This window comes from Prionailurus bengalensis, chromosome A1 (genome assembly GCF_016509475.1).
Source record: "Prionailurus bengalensis isolate Pbe53 chromosome A1, Fcat_Pben_1.1_paternal_pri, whole genome shotgun sequence".
In the NCBI taxonomy this organism is placed as follows: Eukaryota; Metazoa; Chordata; class Mammalia; order Carnivora; family Felidae; genus Prionailurus; species Prionailurus bengalensis.
The window spans coordinates 87,017,256-87,043,911 of NC_057343.1; the positions used below are offsets into that span (position 1 = coordinate 87,017,256).

General features: G+C 34.1%; 3 protein-coding genes across 3 annotated transcripts; 1 reads left to right on the forward strand and 2 right to left on the reverse strand.

Moving 5' to 3' along the window:
• Positions 1-1,629: 1,629 nt before the first annotated feature.
• LOC122479089 (olfactory receptor 14A16-like) lies at positions 1,630-2,559 on the reverse strand. The gene has a single exon (XM_043573076.1). The coding sequence runs from the start codon at positions 2,557-2,559 to the stop codon at positions 1,630-1,632; it is 930 nt and encodes a 309-aa protein (XP_043429011.1).
• A 2,453-nt stretch (positions 2,560-5,012) lies between these two features.
• Positions 5,013-5,942, reverse strand: LOC122479093 (olfactory receptor 14A16-like). Its single transcript, XM_043573089.1, has one exon. It carries the CDS (start codon positions 5,940-5,942, stop codon positions 5,013-5,015), a length of 930 nt encoding a protein of 309 aa, XP_043429024.1.
• A 13,232-nt stretch (positions 5,943-19,174) lies between these two features.
• LOC122470572 (olfactory receptor 14A16-like) lies at positions 19,175-20,122 on the forward strand. The gene has a single exon (XM_043558369.1). It carries the CDS (start codon positions 19,175-19,177, stop codon positions 20,120-20,122), a length of 948 nt encoding a protein of 315 aa, XP_043414304.1.
• Positions 20,123-26,656: the final 6,534 nt, after the last annotated feature.

A 26,656-nucleotide genomic window follows, 5' to 3' on the forward strand; every position in this document is an offset into this window, starting at 1 on the left:
GCTCAAGAAATAATGCTTTTTAAATTTTTTTTAATGTTTTTATTTATTTTTGAGACACAGAGAGACAGAGCATGAACAGGGGAGGGGCAGAGAGAGGGAGACACAGAATCTGAAACAGGCTCCAGGCTCCAAGCCATCAGCCCAGAGCCTGACGCGGGGCTCGAACTCACGGACCGCGAGATCGTGACCTGACTGAAGTCGGACGCTTAACCGGCTGTGCCACCCAGGCGCCCCGAAATAATGCTTTTTAAGTTATAACATTAAAATGACAGAGAAGTGAAAGAATATATTATTCTATAATATAATATAATATAATATATTATATTTATAAGTATAATATATCATAATATTATATATTATTATATAATTATAATGTAACATAATATATTAATATTATACATTATATAAATACATACACAACATAAATATATATATCTTAAATAGAAAGATAGATAGATAGATATAGATTAAAATAAAGCATTGTTATACATGTTATACACACATACACATATAAATGTATAACAAGCTTAATCCATCTTCATCCACTGGAGGGAGGTTGAATAGGCAAGGGTAACACTTGGGCTCAGATTCAGTGGTCCTTATTTCTATACCAAGATTATCACAAAAAATGTAGAAGTTTTATGTTTTTTGTAAGTAGTAGGGTTATCTGATTGGGAAGAAAGGTAGATTATAAAGTAGTTTGAGAGGAATTCATAATTGAGTAGATGTAAGAAAAAATAAATTTATTTTTGAACAGAAAAAGAAAAGACCAAAAAAAGAAAAAAAGTAGAAATAAAGAAAAAAATAAAAATGACACAAATACAATAAATAACAGGAATGAAAAAAAATGATTGAGGAATGAGAAAAGAACAAAAGAAGAAAAGAAAAAAAGAGATTTAAGAGATGTGTTCAATATCATTTCAATGTTGGGTAATTTTAAATTTATTTATAACAAAATAAAGCGTTCCTATTGAAATTATGTTTTGAACCAGGTCTTTCAGATGAATGCTGTCATCATCATCTTTAAATATTCTTAATTCTTGAATGAACAGTAACCACAGCAATTTTACTACTCCTTTGATGGATTTCCTCTGATACCCACCAAAAAAATATTTAACTAGCATAACCAAAAAGATTCTCTAAGTTCAAATTTTAAGATTTATGCAAATAACTTGAGAAAACAAAAAAGAATGTTTTCAATGCTCAACGAATACAAACTTGCCATTTAGTAAGTAAACCTGGATACTTACGAATAATTTGAAAAATATGAAACCTCATTTTTACTTTTACTATATTCCTAGAATAAAAGTAAAAGGTGCCATAATTTGTGACTACCCTGAAAAAATTATGTGATCATAATGCACTTATGAGTACCATGATAAATACAAATTATTTAGAATGTTACCCTAGTAAAATACTGTGATATACAATCAAAACAGGAAAGAACCATTTAATTAAAAATTTTCAACACCCTAGACCACTACATAAGTTAAATTTTACCCTGGTACCCTGTTAGGCAACAAATTACGGAGGTTTTTTTGGACCTGCAAAGGGAAATGGAGGCATCTCTTTGGAAATAATTATTGTCAATAAAATTATTCATTTTAATGAAATTTTACATATTTAAATTTAAAAAGGTATCCTGAACTGCTTCCCAGATATCAGTTTGCCCAAGGCCATTTGCACATCCCCGTTTCTGAGGCTGTAGATGATAGGATTCATGATGGGGGGTAACACAGTGTAAAGCACTGATATCAACACTTTCACTGAAGATGAAGATTTAAAATTTTTAGCTAAATATGTGATGCTTCCAGAAAAGATAAACAGTGTCACCACGGTGAGGTGGGGCAGGCAGGTGGAAAGACATTTCATTCTCCCATTTGCAGATGGGATTCTTAGAACGGTAGAAAAAATGTGAACATAGGATACAATCAATAAAATAAAGCATATAAACCCAAAACAACAACTACCAATTATAAATGCATATTCTAGAGTTTTCTGTCCAGAACAAGCAAGTGTGAGCAGTGATGGGACATCACAAAAGAATTGGTGCACTATGTTGGAACCACAGAAACGAACAGAAAATGTTCCTGCAGCATGAATGGATCCATAGACACACCCACTAAACCATGATGCTGTCACCATCTGCACACAGGCACCTCTATTCATGATGGTCTCATAGTGCAGAGGACAGCAGATGGCAGCATAGCGGTCATAGGACATCACTAGGAGAAGGGCGTACTCTGTGCCAGCAAGAAAAATAACAAAAAAAACTTGTGAGGCACATCCTATGAAAGAGATGGAATGGCTGTTGGTCAAAGAGTTCATGACAGATTTGGGGACAGTGACAGAAATGTAACAGATATCAATCAAAGACAAATTCTTTAGGAAAAAAAACATGGGGGACTGAAGATACTGGTCAATGGTGGTGAGGGTGAAAATGAGGAGGTTCCCCATTAGTGCTGCTAGGTAAACCAGGAAGAGGAATGCAGCATAAAGTCTCTGTAGCACCTGATCATCAGGGAATCCCATGAGCAAGAATCTTGTTATGTTGGTCATAGTGGCTTATTTCTCAGCCACGCTAATTCTTATCTGCAGAAATAAAGATGACACTGATAACTAGTCCTTTCAGATATTGTCATATCATCTTTACTTGACCTTTGGCAATGTTTGGTTCTGAGTGAGGTGTAGCTCATCAGAATACCAGCACAGAGATACACAGCATACAGCAATAGCCCCCTACTATTCCATATTGAGATATTTACACAGAGGTCAATGAGCACATAGCCCCCTACCATCCATATTGAGATATTTACTCAGAGGTCAATGAAATGTGGTTGGCTTTAAGGACAATTTAAAGAGGCAGAAAATCCAGTAAATTTCCGACTGTTGGTTAGTAGAATATATATATATATATATATATATATATAGCCTTAGGAGTCTAACAGAGAGTCATAAATCCTTTCAGACAAATCTCTCTAAGAAGTAGCTAACATACTTCACAGGTGCAGCTGAAAAAAACAAAAATAAAGTTACCTTCTATGATGACTCCTTCTAGAGATCATTGGCCAAATACTGCTCTTGACCAAAAAATAAATAAAATAAAAATATAGGGGTGTCTGGATGACTCAGTCTGTTAGGCGTCCAACTTCAGCTCAGGTCATGATCTCATGGTTCATGTGTTGGAGCCCTGTATTGGGCTCTGTGCTGACAGCTCAGAACCTGGAGCCTGCTGTGGCTTCTATGTCTCCCTCACTTTCTACCCTTCCCTCGCTCATGCTCTGTCTCGCTATGTCTCTCAAAAATAAATGAACATTGAAAGAAATTTAAGTAAAAAAATAAAAATATAAATGTTTGTGTTTGTCAAATGAGATTAGGCAGGCAGAAGGCAGAATAGAAGAGAAGCAAACTGGGTTGTTAATTTTTCTACTAGATATTAACATGAATGATAAAAATATAAAATGCCCAAATTGTCACATCCTGAATATTCATGATAAATCAATTCCCATAATATGTTATTTACTCAGTCCCTATAACATAACACCACAACGGTGTCTTGACTATGACCATAAAATTAGTCTTTCAATAATCACTTAATAATGATTCAAGGCTACTTCTATAATCTGTTGTCTCCTTGATTCTAACTTTCATTTAAACAAAACATAGGTGGTCTAGGAATACAGAGACAACAAGTTCGATAATTGGAACATTCTCCATTCCCCTTAGTTCTTGAAACGGAATGGTGAACAATGTCATCACCAATTATTACAGGTGATATACATAGCAACGTTAAAATTGCTTCTTCCTGAGGACACAGGAAAAAAAAAAAACTTGAGCAAATTTACCCCTAAGAGTATGTGCTTTTTTTCTTTCTTACCATTCATTAAATGTAACAGTTAAGTATAAAGTGAGAAGAGCCAAGTAAGTACTTTGAGATGTGGCACATATTTCTGTTCCATCCCTTAATTCTGTGTTCTCATATGTGTGAAAGAAATATTTTGTCTTAAGTATCTTCTCTGAGAAGATACTTTCATTCATAATAGCTGCTTTTTCCACAATCAGCCATGCTTGATTATCTCTACAATTCACATGTAATTGCTGAGTTGCAAGCTTTATTTCAGTCTCCAACATTGTTCAAGTTTAACAATCTTATGGCTTTCACATGAGATTGTAGTTGCATAAATGGAATGGGAATTAATTAGAAGAAATTACCAAGTTTTTGACTGTAGTGAGCATCCCGTGAGGAACCAGAAGGCAACCTTAAAACCCAGACCTATGACAACTCAGAAAGACAATTTATTTGCTTCTTGCAATTTTCCATGCTAAGCATATTACAACAAGTCTACAAATAGTTTCAGGATGTGCCTTTCTATATATTGATGTGTTATGAAATGAAGATTTTAATGGAAAGAGAACATTTGAATTCAAGAATTGAAATATTGATTGAGGACCATACATTAAGTCATGGATGCTATTTTGCTTTATTTCCTTCCAGTTCTATGTTTTGGTTTTTGTTTGTTTGTTTGTTTGTTTTTTGTTTTTCATTTTTAACACGGGTATACATGCAAATGTTATCCATATAAATACCAAGCAATGTAGGAAACCATAATTAAAGTGAAACTTATCTCACTCCCACTTGTCTTCCCAGGGACCATAGGAGATACAAGATTTGGAATGTGAATCCAATATACATCCTGTGACTTTGGATACATAATCATAAAAATGCAACATCTGATATTCACCATGCATGATTTAGAAACTTACATTTTACACACAACAATATTTCACATGGCTTCCTGTTTTATGTAATAGCATACTATTAAATATTATGGATATTCAATATTTTGGCAAGTTTATTTTCACCATCATATGTAACCTTATGATTAACATTATTTTATATACTTTGCCTGTGGATGTACGTACATGATTCTTTGACTAAGTCTCTTGAAAGGTAATTAGTATATACACAATATGGTCATATCAATTTTTAATAGATTCTACTAAACTGTTTCTTAAAATGTGTTTAAGTGTCTATTCCCAGATATCAGTTTGCCCAAGGCCATTTGCACATCCCCGTTTCTGAGGCTGTAGATGATAGGATTCATGATGGGGGGTAACACAGTGTAAAGCACTGATATCAACACTTTCACTGAAGATGAAGATTTAAAATTTTTAGCTAAATATGTGATGCTTCCAGAAAAGATAAACAGTGTCACCACGGTGAGGTGGGGCAGGCAGGTGGAAAGACATTTCATTCTCCCATTTGCAGATGGGATTCTTAGAACGGTAGAAAAAATGTGAACATAGGATACAATCAATAAAATAAAGCATATAAACCCAAAACAACAACTACCAATTATAAATGCATATTCTAGAGTTTTCTGTCCAGAACAAGCAAGTGTGAGCAGTGATGGGACATCACAAAAGAATTGGTGCACTATGTTGGAACCACAGAAACGAACAGAAAATGTTCCTGCAGCATGAATGGATCCATAGACACACCCACTAAACCATGATGCTGTCACCATCTGCACACAGGCACCTCTATTCATGATGGTCTCATAGTGCAGAGGACAGCAGATGGCAGCATAGCGGTCATAGGACATCACTAGGAGAAGGGCGTACTCTGTGCCAGCAAGAAAAATAACAAAAAAAACTTGTGAGGCACATCCTATGAAAGAGATGGAATGGCTGTTGGTCAAAGAGTTCATGACAGATTTGGGGACAGTGACAGAAATGTAACAGATATCAATCAAAGACAAATTCTTTAGGAAAAAAAACATGGGGGACTGAAGATACTGGTCAATGGTGGTGAGGGTGAAAATGAGGAGGTTCCCCATTAGTGCTGCTAGGTAAACCAGGAAGAGGAATGCAGCATAAAGTCTCTGTAGCACCTGATCATCAGGGAATCCCATGAGCAAGAATCTTGTTATGTTGGTCATAGTGGCTTATTTCTCAGCCACGCTAATTCTTATCTGCAGAAATAAAGATGACACTGATAACTAGTCCTTTCAGATATTGTCATATCATCTTTACTTGACCTTTGGCAATGTTTGGTTCTGAGTGAGGTGTAGCTCATCAGAATACCAGCACAGAGATACACAGCATACAGCAATAGCCCCCTACTATTCCATATTGAGATATTTACACAGAGGTCAATGAGCACATAGCCCCCTACCATCCATATTGAGATATTTACTCAGAGGTCAATGAAATGTGGTTGGCTTTAAGGACAATTTAAAGAGGCAGAAAATCCAGTAAATTTCCGACTGTTGGTTAGTAGAATATATATATATATATATATATATATAGCCTTAGGAGTCTAACAGAGAGTCATAAATCCTTTCAGACAAATCTCTCTAAGAAGTAGCTAACATACTTCACAGGTGCAGCTGAAAAAAACAAAAATAAAGTTACCTTCTATGATGACTCCTTCTAGAGATCATTGGCCAAATACTGCTCTTGACCAAAAAATAAATAAAATAAAAATATAGGGGTGTCTGGATGACTCAGTCTGTTAGGCGTCCAACTTCAGCTCAGGTCATGATCTCATGGTTCATGTGTTGGAGCCCTGTATTGGGCTCTGTGCTGACAGCTCAGAACCTGGAGCCTGCTGTGGCTTCTATGTCTCCCTCACTTTCTACCCTTCCCTCGCTCATGCTCTGTCTCGCTATGTCTCTCAAAAATAAATGAACATTGAAAGAAATTTAAGTAAAAAAATAAAAATATAAATGTTTGTGTTTGTCAAATGAGATTAGGCAGGCAGAAGGCAGAATAGAAGAGAAGCAAACTGGGTTGTTAATTTTTCTACTAGATATTAACATGAATGATAAAAATATAAAATGCCCAAATTGTCACATCCTGAATATTCATGATAAATCAATTCCCATAATATGTTATTTACTCAGTCCCTATAACATAACACCACAACGGTGTCTTGACTATGACCATAAAATTAGTCTTTCAATAATCACTTAATAATGATTCAAGGCTACTTCTATAATCTGTTGTCTCCTTGATTCTAACTTTCATTTAAACAAAACATAGGTGGTCTAGGAATACAGAGACAACAAGTTCGATAATTGGAACATTCTCCATTCCCCTTAGTTCTTGAAACGGAATGGTGAACAATGTCATCACCAATTATTACAGGTGATATACATAGCAACGTTAAAATTGCTTCTTCCTGAGGACACAGGAAAAAAAAAAACTTGAGCAAATTTACCCCTAAGAGTATGTGCTTTTTTCTTTCTTACCATTCATTAAATGTAACAGTTAAGTATAAAGTGAGAAGAGCCAAGTAAGTACTTTGAGATGTGGCACATATTTCTGTTCCATCCCTTAATTCTGTGTTCTCATATGTGTGAAAGAAATATTTTGTCTTAAGTATCTTCTCTGAGAAGATACTTTCATTCATAATAGCTGCTTTTTCCACAATCAGCCATGCTTGATTATCTCTACAATTCACATGTAATTGCTGAGTTGCAAGCTTTATTTCAGTCTCCAACATTGTTCAAGTTTAACAATCTTATGGCTTTCACATGAGATTGTAGTTGCATAAATGGAATGGGAATTAATTAGAAGAAATTACCAAGTTTTTGACTGTAGTGAGCATCCCGTGAGGAACCAGAAGGCAACCTTAAAACCCAGACCTATGACAACTCAGAAAGACAATTTATTTGCTTCTTGCAATTTTCCATGCTAAGCATATTACAACAAGTCTACAAATAGTTTCAGGATGTGCCTTTCTATATATTGATGTGTTATGAAATGAAGATTTTAATGGAAAGAGAACATTTGAATTCAAGAATTGAAATATTGATTGAGGACCATACATTAAGTCATGGATGCTATTTTGCTTTATTTCCTTCCAGTTCTATGTTTTGGTTTTTGTTTGTTTGTTTGTTTGTTTTTTGTTTTTCATTTTTAACACGGGTATACATGCAAATGTTATCCATATAAATACCAAGCAATGTAGGAAACCATAATTAAAGTGAAACTTATCTCACTCCCACTTGTCTTCCCAGGGACCATAGGAGATACAAGATTTGGAATGTGAATCCAATATACATCCTGTGACTTTGGATACATAATCATAAAAATGCAACATCTGATATTCACCATGCATGATTTAGAAACTTACATTTTACACACAACAATATTTCACATGGCTTCCTGTTTTATGTAATAGCATACTATTAAATATTATGGATATTCAATATTTTGGCAAGTTTATTTTCACCATCATATGTAACCTTATGATTAACATTATTTTATATACTTTGCCTGTGGATGTACGTACATGATTCTTTGACTAAGTCTCTTGAAAGGTAATTAGTATATACACAATATGGTCATATCAATTTTTAATAGATTCTACTAAACTGTTTCTTAAAATGTGTTTAAGTGTCTATTCTTACCACATGTTCAAGCATTTTGCATTAAACAGTAGATCAGACTATTTCACGTTTTATTTATATTTATGCATTAATTTTTTTAGAGAAGGAATGAGAGAGCATGAAAGTTTGGGAGAGGGGCAGAGGGACAGAGGGAGAGAATCCCCAGCAGGTTCCATGCTCACTGCAGAGCCCAATGCAAGACTCAATCCCATGACTTTGGGATCATGACTTGAGGAGAAATCAAGATCCAGACACTCAACTGACTGAGCCACCCAGGGGCACGCAGACTATGTAATATTTTAATTACCATTTTTAAAAAATGTTTATTTATTTTTGACAGAGAGAGAGAGAGAGAGAGAGACAGAGCATTAGTGGGGGAGGGGCAGAGAGAGAGGGAGACAAAGAATCCTAAGCAGACTCCATGCTCTGAGCTGTCAGCACAGAGCCCAATGTGGGGCTCAAACTCACAGACCGTGAGATCATGACCTGAGCCAAAGTCAGATGCTCAACCCACTTAGCCACCCAGGCACACTTTAATTACCATTTTCAATTTGTTAATATACATAAACAAAAATTTACTATTTTAACCATTTTTAATATACAGGTAAGTGGCATTAAGTAAATTTACTATGTTGTGCAACAATCACTACCCCCCACCTCTAGAACTTTCATATTCCTGAACTAAAACTGCATACCCATTAAAAATAATAACTACCATGGGGTTTTTGATTTGCATTTCCTGATGATTAGTAATGTTGAGTAAATCTTTATGTATCTGTTGTCCATCAATACTACTTCTTTGGCCTAATGTCTATTCACAGATTCTGTCCATTGAAAAAACAATAATGTTAATTTATTCTTGAGAGAAGGAGAGAGAGAGAGAGAGAAAGAGAGAGAGAGAGAGAGACAGAGACAGAGACAGAGACAGAGCATGAGTGAGGGAGGGGCAGAGAGGGAGACACAGAATTCAAAGAAGTCTCCAGACTCTGAGCTGTCAACACAGGGCCAACATGGGCCTCAAACTCACAGACCACAAGATCATGTATTTGAAAAATAATAGCTGAAAACTTTCCTAATTTGGGGAAGGAATTAGATAGCTAGATCCAAGGCACACAGAGTCTCAGACGAAATCAACAAAAGCAGATCTACACCAAGACAAATTGGAACTAAGATGGAAAAATGTAATGATAAAGAAGAAAATATATATCAGCAAAACAAAAGAAGACAGGAATATAGTAGGGGAAAACCCATAAGGTTATTAATAGATTTTTCAGCAGAAAATTTGCAAGCTGGAAGGGAGTGGCATGATATATTTAAAGTGCTGAATGGTAAAAATTTGAATCCAAGAATTCTCTATCCAGAATAGAAAGAGAGATAGTTCCCAGACAAACAAAAACTAAAGGAGTTCATGACCACTAACCCACTCCTGCAAGAAATGATAAACGAGACTCTTTGAGAGGAAAGGAAAGACCAAAAATACAGTATAAAAGTAGGAAACACAAAAGCAGTAAAAATAAGTATTTCTGTAAAATAAATCAGGCAAGGAACGAAAACAATAAAAGGATGTAATAGTATGACACCACATACCAAAAACGTTTGCAGGAGAGGAATAAATAACAGGTTGAAACTTAAACAGCCATCAAATTACTATAGAGTGCTATATGCAGAATATGTTATATGCAAACCTAATGGTAATGACAAATCAAAAACCAATAATAGATATGCAAAGAATAAAGAGAAACAAAACCCAAATATATGGTCAAAGAAATCCAGCAAACCATGAAAGAGAGAAAAAAAATGATCAGAAAAAAACACAAAACAAGTAATAAAAGTCAATGTATACATATCTATCAGTAATTCCCTGGAATGTGAGTTAAAAAAAAACAAAAACAAAAAACAAAAAAAAGCCAAAACAAGACCCATCTATATGTTGCCTAAAAGAGAGCAATTTCAGACTTAAAGTCATATGAAGAATTAAAGTGAGAGGATGTAGAATTATTTATCGTGAAAATGAATGTCAAAAGAAAGACAAAGTCACAATACATATTTCAGAAAAAAATAGGTTTTTTTGATGAAATAAATTTTAAAACAATGACTGTAAAAAGAGACAGCGAAAGACATTTTATAATAAAGGAAACAATCCAGCAAGAGGATAATAAATGTTTATGCACCCAGCAAGGGAGTACTCCAATACATGAAACTGTTTATAACAGAGGAACTAATCAAAAGAAATACAATAACACAAGGGGACTTTACTGCCTACTTACATCTAGAACATCTAGAACAGAAAAATCTAATCTTAAAGTCAAGAAGAAAACAAAACTTTGAAGTACACACTGGAAAATGGATTTAACAGACATATTCAGAAAAGTGCATCCTAAAAAAGCAAAATATACATTTTTCCAAGTTCATAAGAAATAGTCTCCAGAATGTATCACATATTGGCCTACAAAACAAACCTCAGCAAGCTTAAGAGGATTGAAATCATATCATGCAAATTTTCTGAACATAATACTATAAAACTAGAAGTCAACCACAAGGAAAAAGCTGGAAAGACCACAAATCTATAGAAGTTAAATAGCAGGCTGCAAAACAATGAATGGATCAGCCAGATAAATCAAAGGAGAGATAAAAAGTACATGGAAATATGTAAAAATGAAAACACAATGTCCCCAAACCTCTGTATGAGGAAAAAAAAGCGGTTGTATGGGGAAAGTTTATAGCAATACAGGCCTAAATCAAGTGACAGAAAAATCTCACATAAACAACCTAACCTTACTCTCAAAGGGCCTAGGGAAAAAAGAGAGAGATAGAGAGAGACAGAGAGAGAGAGACAGAGAGAGAGAGACAGAGAGAGAGAGAGAGAGAGGGAGAGAGATCAATGAAACCAGGAGCTACTTCTTTGAAAAAGTCTATAAAATTTATAAACATCTAGCCAGACTTATCCAGGAAAAAAGAGACAGGACCAAAATCAATAAAATTACAAACGTGAGAGAAGAAATAACCAACACACAGATATACAGTGAAAAGAGAATATTATGAAAACATATATGCCAACAAATTTGCCAACTGAGAAGAAACAAATACTTTCCTAGAAACATATAAACCACCAAAACTGAAGCAGGGAGAAATATAAAAATGGAACAGACTGAAAACTACCATAGAAATTAAGGCAGTAATCAAAAATCTCCCCAGAAACAAAAGTTCAGGACCAGGTGGTTTCAGAGGTGATTATTACCAAACATTTAAAGAAGAGTTAGTACCTATTATTCTAAAAATATTCCAATATTTTTCGGAAAGAAGCAAGAAAATTCTCAAATACACGACCTAACATTACACCTAAAGGAGGAAAAAAAGGAACAGTAAATGAAGCCTACAGCCAGTGGAAGGGAAATAATAAAGATTAGAGCAGAAATAAATGCTACACAAACAAACAGAACAGATCAAGGAACTAAAAGCTGGTTCTTTGAAAGTATTAATAAAATTGATAAACCCAAAGCCACACGTACCAGAAAGATAAAGGAAAGGATCAAAGTAAATAAAAGCACAAAGGAAAGAGGAAAGAACACAACTAACACCACAGAAATATAGTTATAAGAGAATTCTATGAAAAAAAAAATATGCCAACAAGTGAGACAGTCTGGAAGAAATGGACAAATTTCTAGAAACTCACAAACTACCAAAACTGAAACAGAAAGAAATAGAAAATGTGAGCAGACCCGTAGGAAGAAAAGAAATTGAATCAGTTATCAAAAACCTCCCACAAAACAACAGTCCTAGGCCAAATGGCTTCCAAGGGGAATTCTACCAAACATTTAAAGAAGAGTTAATACTTATTCTTCTCTAACTCTTCCAAATAAATAGAAATAGAAGAAAAACTTCTAAACCCATTATCTGAGGCCAGCATTACCTTGATTCCAAAACAAGACAAATACTCCACACAAAAAAAAGAAAATTACAGGCCAATATCTCTGATAAAAATGGATATAAAAATTATCAGTAAAATACTAGTAAATTGAATCCAACAGTACATTAAAGATATGTTCACCACAATCAAGTGGGACTTATTCCTGGGCTGCAGGGATGGATCAATATTTGCAAATCAACCAATGTGAAATAACATATTAATAAAAGAAAGTTATTTGGTATAATTTCAGTCTTCCTAAATTTTTAAGAAATTTATTGCGGCCTAACATATTATCTATGTGGGTGAATATTCCATGTGGGCTTGAGAAAAATCTTTATTTTCCTATTGTTGGACAAAATAGCAGGTACATGTTTATATGTCTATTTGGCCTATATTATAGCTCCAGTCCATTTTTAAAATGTATTTCCTACATGGATGATCTATCCATTATTGAAAGTGAATATTGAAGTCCCTTACTATTTTTGTATTTCTATTTCTTTCTTCAGATATGTTAATATTTCCTTTGTATATGTTTTGTGCTTCTATAATGGGTGCACATGTATTTACCATTGTTATACCTTCTTGATACACTGACCTGTTTATATAATGACTTTCCTTATCTATGTTACAATATTTGTCCTAAAGCCTATTTTGTTTAATATAAATATGGTTACCCTATTCACCTTTGATTTCCACTTGCATAGAATAACTATTGCCATTTCCTCCTTTCTAGCCTGTGTACTTTCAATGCTGAGGTTAAGTCTTGTAGGCATGATAAAGTTGTGTCTTCTAGTTTAAAATCAATTTAGCTACTCTGTCTTTTGATTGGTGTATTAATGTATTTACATTTAAAGAGGCTCTTAAAAACTGAGAATAAACTGATGGTTGATGGGGGGTGGGAGGAAGGGGAAAGTGGGTGATGGGCATTGAGGAGGGCACCTGTTGGGATGAGCACTGGGTGTTGACAATACTGGCTGTCAGCACTGGGTGTTGACAATTTGACAATAAATTTCATATTTAAAAAAAAGAAACCAATTTGACAATACATTTCATAAAAAATAAAATAAATAAAATAAACACACAACTTAAAAATAAAAAAGTAATTATATTAAATGCTGAATTATTATTATCATCTTATTATTTTTTGGCTGATTTTTATTGTAGTTATCCCTTTGTTTCACATATGTTCTTTGTAATTTAATAATTTTTGTGGTGTTATAATTTAATTTCCTTCTGTTTATCATTTGTTCATCTACTATACATTGTGTGTGTGTGTGTGTGTGTGTGTGTGTCTACTGTGTGTTTACTATAGGGCTTATCTAAAACATAGTTATAATAATCCATATTAACTGATAAATTCGATCATATACCAACATTTTATTTCTTTAATTCCCCTTTCACATCGTTTGTTTTGATATTGAAATATATATTGTTTTATATTGTGTGTCCATTAACACATTATTGTAGCTATTGTTATTTTAATAGTTTTGCCCTCTAACCTTTATATGAAAGCTAAGTGATTAACTCACAACCATATTACAGTATTAGAGAATGATGCTTCAAACTATATACTTACCTTTATGAATCTGTTATATATTTTCATGTATTAGTGTTTTTATAATAATTTAAGCTTGTAGAACTCACTTTAACATTTATTTTAATTCATATTAAAATTTTTTTTTTTCAACGTTTATTTATTTTGGGGACAGAGAGAGACAGAGCATGCACGGGCGAGGGGCAGAGAGAGAGGGAGACACAGAATTGGAAACAGGCTCCAGGCTCTGAGCCATCAGCCCAGAGCCCGACGCGGGGCTCGAACTCACGGACCGCGAGATCGTGACCTGGCTGAAGTCGGACACCCAACCGACTGCGCCACCCAGGCGCCCCTATTTTAATTCATATTTAATGTTAAACTACTTCTGCTTTTGTTTGTTTGGGAAATTATTTTTCCTCAATTCTGAAGAACAACTGTTATAGGTAAAGAATACTTGGTTGGATCTTTCTTTTTCTTTTTCTTTCTTTCTTTCTTTCTTTCTTTCTTTCTTTCTTTTCTTCTTCTCTTTCTGTCTTTAATTTCTTTGATTTTTGTTTCTTTCTTTCCTTCAATATATCACCCTACCTCTCCTGGCCTGTATTGTTTCTTTCTTTTTCTTTTCTTTTTTTTAAGTTTATTTATTGAGAGAGAGAGAGAGAGAGAGAGAGAGAACAATGGGAGAAGAGGCAGAGAAAGAGAGAGAGTGAGAGAAGGCAAGAGGGAGAGAGAATCCCAAGCAGACTCTACACCACCAGCGCAGAGCCAGAGGTAGGGCTTGAACTCACAAACTGCAAGATCATGACCTGAGCTGAAGTTGGAGGTTAACAGACTGAGCCACAGGGGACCCTTTGGCCTGTATTTTTACCTCTGAGAAATATGCTGATAGATTGTTACCTTGTATGTGAGGAATTTCTTTCTTTTTATAAAATTATGTTTTTGTCTTTGTTTTATATAGTTTAATTATAAATCTTGGGCACCATGAGCTTTAATAACTTGGATGTCCATCCACTCTCTGGATTTAGGACATTTTCAGTTATTATTACTTTAAATACACTTTCTTACACTTTCTCTCTTCTTCTGGGGCTTCTGTAGTGCATGTGTGCGTGTGTGTGTGTGTGTATATATATATATATATATATACATATATATTTCCTTGATGATATTCCCTAATTGTGTTAGTTTTCTTTTTTTAATTTTTTTATTAAAATTCTTTAATTTTATTTATTTTTGACAGAGACAGAGTGTGTGCATGAGCTGAGGAGGTGCAGAGAGAGAAGGAGACACAGAATCTAAAGCAGGCTCCAGGCTCCAAGCTGTCAGCACAGAGCCTGATGTGGGGCGCAAACTCACAAACCATGAGATCATGACCTAGGCTAAAGTTGGATACTTAACCGACTGAGCCACCCAGGTGCCCAATTGTGTTAATTTTCTTTACTCTTTTTCATTCTTTTTGTGTGTTTGTTCACCTCTGACTGGTTAATTTTATATGACCTGTCTTCAAGTTCGCAGTACCTTTTTTTTCTTTGTTTGATCAAATCTATTCTTCATTTTTCTGTTGCAATTTTTAAAAATTTCATTTACTATTCTCCAGAGCTCCAGAATTTTCATCTGGTTCATTTTTATGATTTCCCTCTCTTGAATTCTATTTTTTTCTTTATTGTTTTCTGTCTCTGTTGATTTGTTGTAGTTCTCACTGCGCTTCTTTATAATAGATATTTTGAATTATTTAGGAGGCAAACTAGAATTCTTTATCTTGAGGGGACCAATTACTAGAAAATCATTATATTCCTTTGGTGGTATATTTTATGGATTTTTCAAATTCCTTAAAGTCTTATATTACTGTCTTGCACTTGAAAAAGTAGTCACCTCCTCTAGTCTTTAATGGATGGCATCAAGCAAGAACTATCATCCGTCAGACCTACTAGGTATTCAGGTTTTTCCAAACCTCTTTCTTCTATATACAGACTCCACACTTCCTGTTTCCTTTTTTGGAGGAATCAAGATATTATGCCTTCTCTTCCACCTGCCAAGTGAGATAAGTGCTGGAAACCTCTTATTTGTTTTCCCTATTGTAATGCTGAATGTTTAAGTTTATGTACTCATTCTAATCCCACAGATTTGGGTCACCTTTATATACATGTTCACTCACTGTCTGCAAACTCATTCTTTTTTTTGTTTGTTTTGTTTCCCTCTGAGAAATGCACAGGGACTTGGCCATAAGGCAGGATGTGTGTGTGTGAATGAAGCATGCAGAGCATGGAGGGTACCCATGAACCACTTGGAAGATCTGCATGTGTAATGTAACAAATGGCTCCTGTGTGTGCTTCATGATGGAGTCTTTGAAATGGCTAATAGGATCCATCTACTTTTGATGCATTCTGGCCTTTATCACTGTTTCAGGCCTGTCCCCACCTCTCACTTTGGAAATCACCTCAGTATTGTGCATGGTCTCTTTGGCAGTTTCCCACATAATGTAGAGATAGGAGTGCTTATTCACGTGCCCTTACTTCCCTCTTTGGAAGACATTTTAAAGCAAGAGGATCTCTCTTGACATGGATCTGTGCTGCCATAGGAAAATGGTGACATGGGTAGAGTGAAATATTCCCTTTCCCTCTTCAATGCATTCAGTCATGGACACTTTGCTATAATGGTTTGCTTGAGCTTTGGTACTGGACTCCTGGACTCAAGCAAAGACATTCTTATCCATAGGTAATTGTCAAACCTAGTGCTTTTGGGGGGTAAAATGTTATAAAACTCCGATTCCATGATTTGGTAACATCAGTCAAATTGTATAAGACTTGAAAATAAATTGTATATAGTAGCCAAGAGTTAAGTGGGAAAAAATGACATTTTACTTACCTTTTGAAAAATGTTTATTTATTTAATTTGAGGGCTTAACAGGTAGAAAGGGAGAGAGAGACTCTCAAGCAGGCTACGTGCTGTCAGCACTTAGCCTGGCAAGGGGCTTGATTTCATGAACCAGAAGTGCCAAAATCAAGTCAGACACTTACCCAACTGAACCACCCAGGGTCCCTGATATTTTACTTAATTACTGTACATACATTGGTAAATTTGGAATTGGGAATAATTTTGACTTTTATGAAGAATTATGAGTTTAGTTATGCAATTAATCAATTTTAAATTGTAATAGTATTCTATGTGCTTCTGAAAAATGTTTTAAAAAGTCGGTAAAAAAAACCTAGTAAGATCTTACTTATATCAATGTATATGTCTTTTGCATTTGTGTATTCCAAATACACAGGAAACTGCAAAAAATGAGTACAGGTAACATACCTGCTATTTCCCCCCAAGGAAATAAAATACAGCGGAGATTTAAAAAAAAGGGAATTTAAGTTTCTCCATCATCTTTTATCTTACATATTTTATATGGTGTAAGGAATGATGTCCTGCTTATGACAAATATTTTAAAAAATCAAATAATTAGCAAAATAAAAAGAAAGAGTCAATCACTTTTGTTCAAATATGAGTTTATAGGGACACCTGAGTGACTCAGTGAGTTAAGCGTCCTGACTTGGCTCAGGTCATGATCTCATGGTTCACGAGTTTGAGCCCCAAATTGGGCTCTGTGCTGACAGTTCGAGCCTGGAGCCTGATTGGGATTCTGAGTCTGCCTTTCCTTGTGCCCCTCCCCTTCTCCCATTCTCTCTCTCTCTCTCTCTCTCTCTCTCTGTTTCACTGTCTCTCTCTCTCAAAAATAAACATTAAAAATTTTTAAAAATATTAGTTTATGAACTGAAATCAATCCATTACCTGACAAAGTAAAGTTTCACAAAGGTCTATTAACAGTATTCCTGTTACTAATTAGAAGGTTTCATGGTATGCAGCCTTACTGGGGGAAAAAATCTCAATGTGGACCTAATTGCTTGCACTTCCAACTTCATATTGTATGTGATGACAACATGAGACAATCAGAGCATATGGTTAATGCAGTTAATTAGCTCTCATTCTAGTTAGTCAACTGTAAATACACACAAAAATCTAAGACCCATATAAGTGCCCACTGAATCTGTGCTCCAGCGGAGAGGAGACTGTCATTCAGCAATGCACTGGAAACCAGAGCAACAGCAGCATTTAAACAGAAATTTTTACCTGTTGGACTAAAGATCCAGCTTTCAACTTTGATTCAGAAGTGAGAAAGTGTACTTTGTTAACTTCATTTTTCTCTTTAAGGTCCACAGTGCCTTAAATAATTGACTCCTAAAATTAGGGAAACTGGATTTGTATTAGGTAAGTGAATTTCTTTCAAACCTCTATGCATTCATTATAAGCATCCCAATGTAATTCCAGCTCTGTTGATATGTCTAAGTAAGTAAGTTTATTTCACCGTTTACATTCCACTTTCCTTCATGAAAATAAGATAGTATTGTATTTTAATTTTGTTTATTAGCTGCCTAGTAGTCATGTGTCCTTATTGAAGGAAAATACATAATTCATAATATATAAATACTTTTTGGATTTGATTGACTTCAAATAAATCTTACATATTTTCTTCTTAAAGTCTTGGTATGAATGTAGTGATTTTATTGTGACCGTGATTACACTCAAAATGTATATTATTGTCACAGTCTCTATCATTGTCACAGAAAAATATACAAAGATAATATTCAGCTCTACCCATCTCTTCCCTCCTTATTTACCTATGCTGTAATAGGATAGAGATAAGTAGAGAAATAACCTCCCCATTATTCATATTGAGTCGTCAAAGCATAAGAGAGACTGTTAGTTATAGAGGACAATCTGAGCTTTCTTGGAGAGAAGGTAGGAGGAGGATGGGCTAGAAGGGAGATGGTCATAACAGAGGGCACTTGTTGTGATGAACATTGGGTGTTATATGTAAGCGGTAAATCACTAAATTGCACTCCTGAAACTAATACTACACTGTATGTTAACTAACTAGATCTTAAATACAAACTTGAAGCATAAATAAACCAGAAATATACCAAGAACACAGTTCACAATGAACTAAAGCAAATTTCCAAGAATGGGTAAAGAAATTACCCATTTCATTCCAAATTTTCCTGCTACTTTTAACCTATTCCATCAAGGTAAAAAAAAATCTCTCATCTATGGATGTCTGAGGTAATATTTTCTATTTTGTGCATAAATTTTAGGATATCACATGAAAAAAATTCCTCATCTGACTAAATGACTGTCTTAATATAATACTTTCTCTATTCATTGAAGAAATTATAGTCTGCAAGATCTGCTTTACCTCAGAATAACTTCACAATAAACTGAAAACAGAACCAACAAAAAGAGATTCTGAAGATGACAAGAATTTTTTTTCTTATGTTTCCAGATAAAAGAATCATCATGCCTGAGACACTAACCAATATGACCCTAGTAACACAATTTTTGCTCCTGGGACTTCCCGATAATGAGGTGCTTCAGAGACTGTATGCCCCATTCTTCTTGCTGATATACCTGGAAGCACTGATGGGCAACTTGCTCATTATCACAATCACTACCATTGACCAGCATTTCCAATCCCCTATGTATTTCTTCCTGAAAAATTTGTCCTTGATTGATATCTGTTATATTTCTGTCACTGTCCCTAAATCCATCATGAACTCTCTGAACAACAGTCATTCCATCTCCTTTGTGGGATGTGCCTCACAGGTTTTTCTTGTTGTTTTCTTTGCTGGCACAGAGTTTGCCCTCCTTCTAGTGATGTCCTATGACCGTTATGCTGCCATCTGCTGTCCCCTGCGCTATGAGGCCATCATGAGTAGAGGTACCTGTGTGCAGATGGTGACAGCATCATGGTTTAGTGGGTGTGTCTATGGATCCATTCATGCTGCAGGTACATTCTCTGTCCATTTCTGTGGGCCAAACATGGTGCATCAATTTTTCTGTGATATTCCAGCATTGCTTACTCTTGCTTGTTCTGGGGAGCAAAGTCTAGAATATATGTTTATTATTGTTAGTTGTTGTTTTGCTTTTGTATGTTTTATTTTAATGGTTGCTTCCTATGTTTATATTATTTCCACAGTTCTAAGAATTCCTTCTTCACAAGGAAGGTCTAAAACCTTCTCCACCTGCATGCCCCATCTAACTGTGGTAGCCTTGTTCCTCTTTTCTGGATGTATTGCATATTTAGGTTCAACCTCAAAATCCCCATCATCACTGAACCTCTTTATGTCTGTGTTATATTCTCTGTTACCTCCCAGCCTGAATCCTGTAATTTACAGCCTGAGAAACAGGGACATGAAAGTGGCACTTGGAAAATTTTTGGGTGAGAAAATGATACCAAATATATAAATATGCAAAATGTCAATGTCTCTGATACCTACTAACTTCAAATTATTACCTACCTTCAAATTGTTATCAATAATAATGATCTGGTAGCATCAAACTATTGGTTTGTACATGTAATTCAATAATTACAAATAAAAATATTTTCCAATACAAATTCAAATAATTTCAAAATATCTGGTTAATACAAATTGTTGTAAAGTTATTAGATATCCATTGTATCATTGGTACTGCTCCACAGGATGCTGCATTTACATGGTTACATGGGTCTGAATGTTGGTGGAGTGTCTTAGCAATTTCTAACTCAGGGGAAATGTTTCAATCTCTGTGTTCACATCAATAGGCCCCTGGTATAACGTAATATTGTTTTTCATTTCAAATTTAACCCAATCAGCCCTGGGTTAATTCTCACTTGGGAATATCTTATGATAATTTCAAATTTTACACAATTTAGTATAGTCACAGATTGCAATTTTTTTCTAACTTACTCTTGCAGTAGTTATGGAAAACCAGTAATACCAAATTTGTTATATTTTTTTCCTTTCTTTGTATTGGCAAGAATAATATTACAAGCTCATTTTAAATGATTTATTAAATTAGTCTCACAATATTAGACTTGCAAATATTACAATTATAACAGGCTTTGAAAAATTTTGTAAGTATAGTATAATGTTAGCTGGTGTCAGTGAGAGTCACATAATGACATTTTTTAAAGTACTGAAATTGGTTTGTAAAGGAGACAATACTCATTATGCAATCCAAACAGAAAAAAATAGTATGTTAATCTCACATATCCAGTAACAGGATAATTAAAAAAGACAACACGTTTTATTCCTACACTTATTCTTTATACATTTATTTTTGAACTTTTTATGTTTCACATAAATTTATGTAGAAATTTAAATTTGTATAGCAAAAAATTGAAAGTAAAGTTTAATTTACTTTCTAAATTTTAGTATGTTTGTTTTCACTTATTTCTTAGTTTAATTATTTCTTCTTATGCTTGTTTTTTAACATTAAATTTCTTATTATTTTTTTAACATTTATTTATTGTTGAGAGACAGAGACAGATAATGAACAGGGGAGAGGCAGAGAGAGAGGGAGACAGAATCTGAAGCAGGCTCCAGGCTCTAAGCTATCAGCACAGAGCCTGATGTGGGTCTCGAACCCACAAACCGATCATGACCTGAGTCGAAGTCGGATGCTTAACCGACTTAGTGACCCACACGCTCCTAATTTCTTATTATTTTAAATGTACTTCTGGTTAACTTATGTGTATGATTACCTTTGAATAAAAAAACAATTTACTTTTAAATTATCTTAGCTTTTATTCCATTGTCTCTCCCTTCATGTCCCCCTACTATCTTCACACTCTTGACCTTCTATATGTCTTCTTTCTGTCCATCTCATTTACCTCATATTTATTTTTCTTCTTTCTTAAAAATTTTTCCAGATTTGTCATCAATTATAACATAATTTCTTTATTATTTGGTTGTTTTCTTCTCTGGCATCTCACTAGTTTTTACCCATAAGTTTCTTCCTTATGTTTCCTCTTTGTGATAATATTGGAGGTGATGTGATGCTAGTTTGTTCTAGTCTTGGAACAGAGAACTTGATGATGAGGATGAGATTTCTGAGTATATCTAAGTTATACATGTGAATTTGCCAATTATTTCCTTTATTTCTGCATAAACATTCTGAAAGATAACTACTACTGACTTTTATACAAAAAATTGGAATCAATAAATGGTAAGAAATGAATCTTAAGTCAGTTAGCCAATAATTAACACTATAACCATCTAAACTTAACAAAGAAACTATTCTGTATTAGCTAAAGACATATTTTGATATTATTCTCCAATAGTGGGTATTATTTTCCAATATTCTCCAATGGTTTTTGCAAGTTTTTAAAAATATTTGTATATTACTGTAAATCAACATTTATCTGAACCCTGTAATAAACATATAGCTGCTAACATTTGTTGTCATCATTGTACAAAAGTGTTATTGTTTTTCATTGATATAAAATGGATAGAAAAAATGTAGTTAATACATATATTGAAAAAACATATACAATACAATACATATATTGGGAAACATTCAGACTGTTTTCCATAATGGGTGTTGGAATTTACATGCCTTTCAATAACATACAAGGATCTACTATTCTCTACACTCTCACCACACTTATTTTCAATTTTCATTTTGATAAAAGGCAAGTAATGTGTATCATGTGACATATAGTGATTTCAGTTTCTATATCTTTGATTATTAGTGATATTCAGCACCTTTTTATATACTTGATGACCATTTATATGTCTTCTTTAGAGGAATGACTTTTATGTCTTTTGCCAGTTTTTAATGGATTTAAAAATTGTTTGCTGATGATTTTTATATACTTTTATTTATAAATCTATATTTCACATATGTTTATTTGCATTTACATATGTTTAATTAATTAAATATAGGTATATATTTTAATATATATTTATATATATCCATATTTAGTTAAAACATTTTAATTATATGATTTTTAAATGTTTTTACATGTTAACACCTTATCCAAAATATGATTTACAAATAATTTCTCCCATGTCACAAACAACTAAAGGTTTTTAATTTGATGCAGTATCATTTGTTGATTTTTGCAATTGTTGCTTGTGCTTTTGGTCATAGCTAAAAAATCTTTGCCAAGATTGATATCAAAGAGCATTTTTCCATATGTTTCTTCTAGTTACTTACTCTTTCAAGTCAACTCATAATCCGTTTGGGGTTCTCTTTCATGTGTGGTGTAATACAATATCTAATTTCATTCTTTTTTTTAAAGTTTTATTGAAATCCCAGTTAGTTAACATACAGTGTAATATAAGTTTCAGGTGTACAATCAAGTGATTCAACACTTCCATACAACACCCAGTGCTCATCACAAGTAGTTCACTCCTTAATCCCCATCCTCTATTAACCCATCTCTCCATCCCACTCCCATCCTGTAACCATATCTTGTTCTCTATAATTAAGACTCTGTTTCTTGGTTGCCTTATCTCTCTCTTTTTCCATTTGCTCCTTTGTTTTATTTCCTAAGTTCCATATATTAGTGAAAACGTATGGTATATATCTTTCTCTGACCCATTTGGCTTAGCATAACACTCTAGTTCCATCCACATTATTGAAAATGGCAAGGTTTCTTTCTTTTTGATGGCTGAGTAATAGTCTCTTTTATATATTTATATCACCTCTTCTTAATCCATTCATCAGTTGATGGACATTTGGGCTTTTTCCATAGTTTGGTTACTGTTGATAGTGCTGCTATAAACATCGGGGTGCATCTGCCCCTTCAAATCTGTATTTTCATATTCTATTGGTACAGGGTAGTGTGACTGCTGGGTGGTAGGGTAGTTGTATTTTCAACTTTTTGAGAAACTTCTTCGCTGTTTCCCAGAGTGGCTGCACCAGTGTGCATTTACATCAACATTATAAGAGGGTTTCCCTTTCTCTGCATCCTTACCAACATCTGCTGTTGTTTGAGTTGTTAATTTTAGCCATTCTGGCAGGTGTGAGGTGGTATCTCATCATGGTTTTGATTTGTATTTCCTTGATGATGAATCATGCTGAGCATCTTTTCATGTGTCTGTGAGCCTTCTGGATGTCTTCTTTGGAAAAGTGTCATTTATGTCTTCTGCCCATTTCCCATTTCTTCACTGGGTTATTTGGCTTTTGGGTGTTGAGTTTGATAAGTTCTTTATATGTTTTGGATATTAACAATTGATCAGATATGTGATTTGGAAATATCTTCTCCCCTTATGTAGCCTGTTTTGATGATTTTTTCTTCCTCTGCTGGACAGAATGTGTGTGTGTGTGTGTGTGTGTGTGTGTGTGTGAACTTCCAATAGTTTATTTATGCTTTTGTTTCCCTTGCCTCTGGGGATGTGTCTAGTAAGAAATTGCTACAGTTGAGGTTAAAGAGGTTGCTGTCTGTGTTCTTCTCTTGGATTTTCATGGTAAATATTTTAAATGAAAGCAGATTTTACAAACTTGGGAAAAACAATACACAGTGCTATAAATATAAATAACAAAACAATTAAAACAAAATTTATTTGCACCCTCAAATATATATACCATATCAATATTCAGCTTGTTATATAATTTATAACATATATTTTCATTCTCTCTTGATTTAAATCTAACATTAAATATAGTGCACTGGGCTCTATCCCCTGTTTTTCCTATTTGAAGAGCCCTGATAAGATATTTCTAATGATACACCTGGGACAAGATGACGGCTCAAAAGCAAGACTGTGAGGTGTCAGATATTCATGCCAGGGCTACATCCCATGATTACTCCTGGTTGAAATGTTTCACACAGGAATGTACTCATAGTATTTAAGGGAAAATAGCTTCTCTTCAAGACCATAGTTTCCCCAAAGGGTCACATATAACAAATTGAAAAGAATTTTATGCTCTTTGAAACTATGAGTGGAAAACCTCAGACAAGATGAACTTCATTAATTTCCCTCTCATACCATGGATAGCAGAAGAGCTGAAAGAAAAAGAAGATTTTGGTAATCAATATAACACTAGAATTTTGAATCACAGCAGGTGAGCACAAACATTGGGGATTCACAAATTTGTAGGAGCATAAATGGGTTAAAAAAGCCTCCATGGGCTACTTTTGACCAGAAAGGTGCAAAAATGCCTTTCTCTTTGAAAAAGTTCATTTCAAATAGCTGATATATGTAAGTAGCATGACATACACAAATGTTTATATACATTTCCTATTAAGTATTCATTTTAATTGCTTGAAGAATCCCCCCCTTAAAATGGCCAGAATTAAATAGGAGGCCAAGATAGCAAAGATCACAGTCTTTGTCTAGACAGCATATCTATGAGGTGTTATGTCTGATTCAGGCTCTGTGAAAATGATGATTCCAATGGAAATTATTAGGAATCAAAGATATGTATTGCCTTATTTTACCATGGACATGAAACTAAATTTGAATCATATTTATAATATCACAAAGAAAATCTCACTAAACATCCTCTATGAAATCTTAGACCTAAAAAAATGACACTAACTGTTCAATGATATTTCATAAAGAATAAAAACATATTGAGTCAAAACAAATCTACATAGCAAAAGGAATCCTCTCTTTCACTTTTTATGAGTGTGAATCTGAACAAATTTTTAAAGCTCCCTAAGCTTGTCTTATCTCGTACAATATGGTGATAACACCAATTTTTAACTGAGGGTGTTGCTGTGGCATTCATATTGGACTGAAATATAATATGCAAAATTATTAAGATAGTGCTTGCTACACACTTGAATTTCATCAATATATTATGAACTGTAAACAATAAACCCAGGTTAAATATGAAAGTTTCACAGGAAACATGAATCCAATCTCTCTATTTTGTAGTGGGAAGGAGAAGGGCCAGACAGTAAAAATCAAATGTCCTCAATAAGAAAATATGTTAATTACAGTGCTTAATGGAAAAATGTCTTCTTTGGTCTTCTGTCATTTTTACCATCCTGTCTTCACATTTTCCGTTAACTTTTGTCAATGCATTTAGTTTTTAGTCATTTCCAGTAAATTGCTTTTAGTTTTGTCATTTCCAGAAGGGTGAAAAATAGGATATTGAAAGAAGACTTAGACAAATGATTCTTTTTCTACATCACAAAAATTTATATTCTAAATGTGTCCTCTCAGGGGTGCCTGGGTGGCTCAGTTGGTTAAACATCTGACTCTATCTTGGCTCAGGTCATGATCTCACAGTTTGTGATTTTGATCCCTTATTCTGGCTCAGGGCTGAGAGTGCAGAGCCTGCTTGGGATTCTCTGTCTCCCTCTCTCTCTCTTCCCCTCTGCCACTTATGCACTTTCTCTCTCTCCTCTCTCTCTCCCTCTCTTTCTCAAATAAATAAATAAACTTAATTTTTTAAAAAAATGTGTCCTCTAAGAAGATAGTTACTTGGAAAAATATAAATAAAACAGTGAAAAGTTCTGAGTTTTATGGGAATAAGTAATTCCAAAAAAATATATCCAATGATTTTATTAGTAAAGATATAATAAAAACCTACTGTATCTTCCTGCATATTTTGGGAAAATTTGCTAACATTTTACTCAACAGTGCAATCTGGCTGGGAAAGAAAGTCACTCTAACATAGCAGTGAGATTTTTTTTAGGTTTCATTGCTTCCTAATTGCCAAACACCAAAGCAGACAAGATTCCTTCCATCTCAACTTCTTATACTTTTTCACGGGAATCATCCATAAGAAGTACCAGGTTAAAATGGTCCTTACACCAAATTCTACATTCATGATGAATGCAGTCATCATATTTTTATGATATGCCTCAATAAAAGAAAAATTAAAAAAATTGTAGTCCTTACATGAGGAAATAAATTATAAATTACCTTGATAGTCTTATGGGTTTGAAATACAAATTAATTTTCTAACATTCATATTGATGTCACACTTTTAATATGAACCATCTAAGGGTGCTACTGTATTATCTAGAATATTTGTTTACTAATGGGAGAGAGA

Excerpts from the sequence above, each read along its gene's own strand:
- LOC122479089 (XM_043573076.1), bottom strand. The coding sequence starts at position 2,559 with ATGACCAACATAACAAGATTCTTGCTCATGGGATTCCCTGATGATCAG.
- LOC122479093 (XM_043573089.1), bottom strand. The coding sequence starts at position 5,942 with ATGACCAACATAACAAGATTCTTGCTCATGGGATTCCCTGATGATCAG.
- LOC122470572 (XM_043558369.1), top strand. The coding sequence starts at position 19,175 with ATGCCTGAGACACTAACCAATATGACCCTAGTAACACAATTTTTGCTC.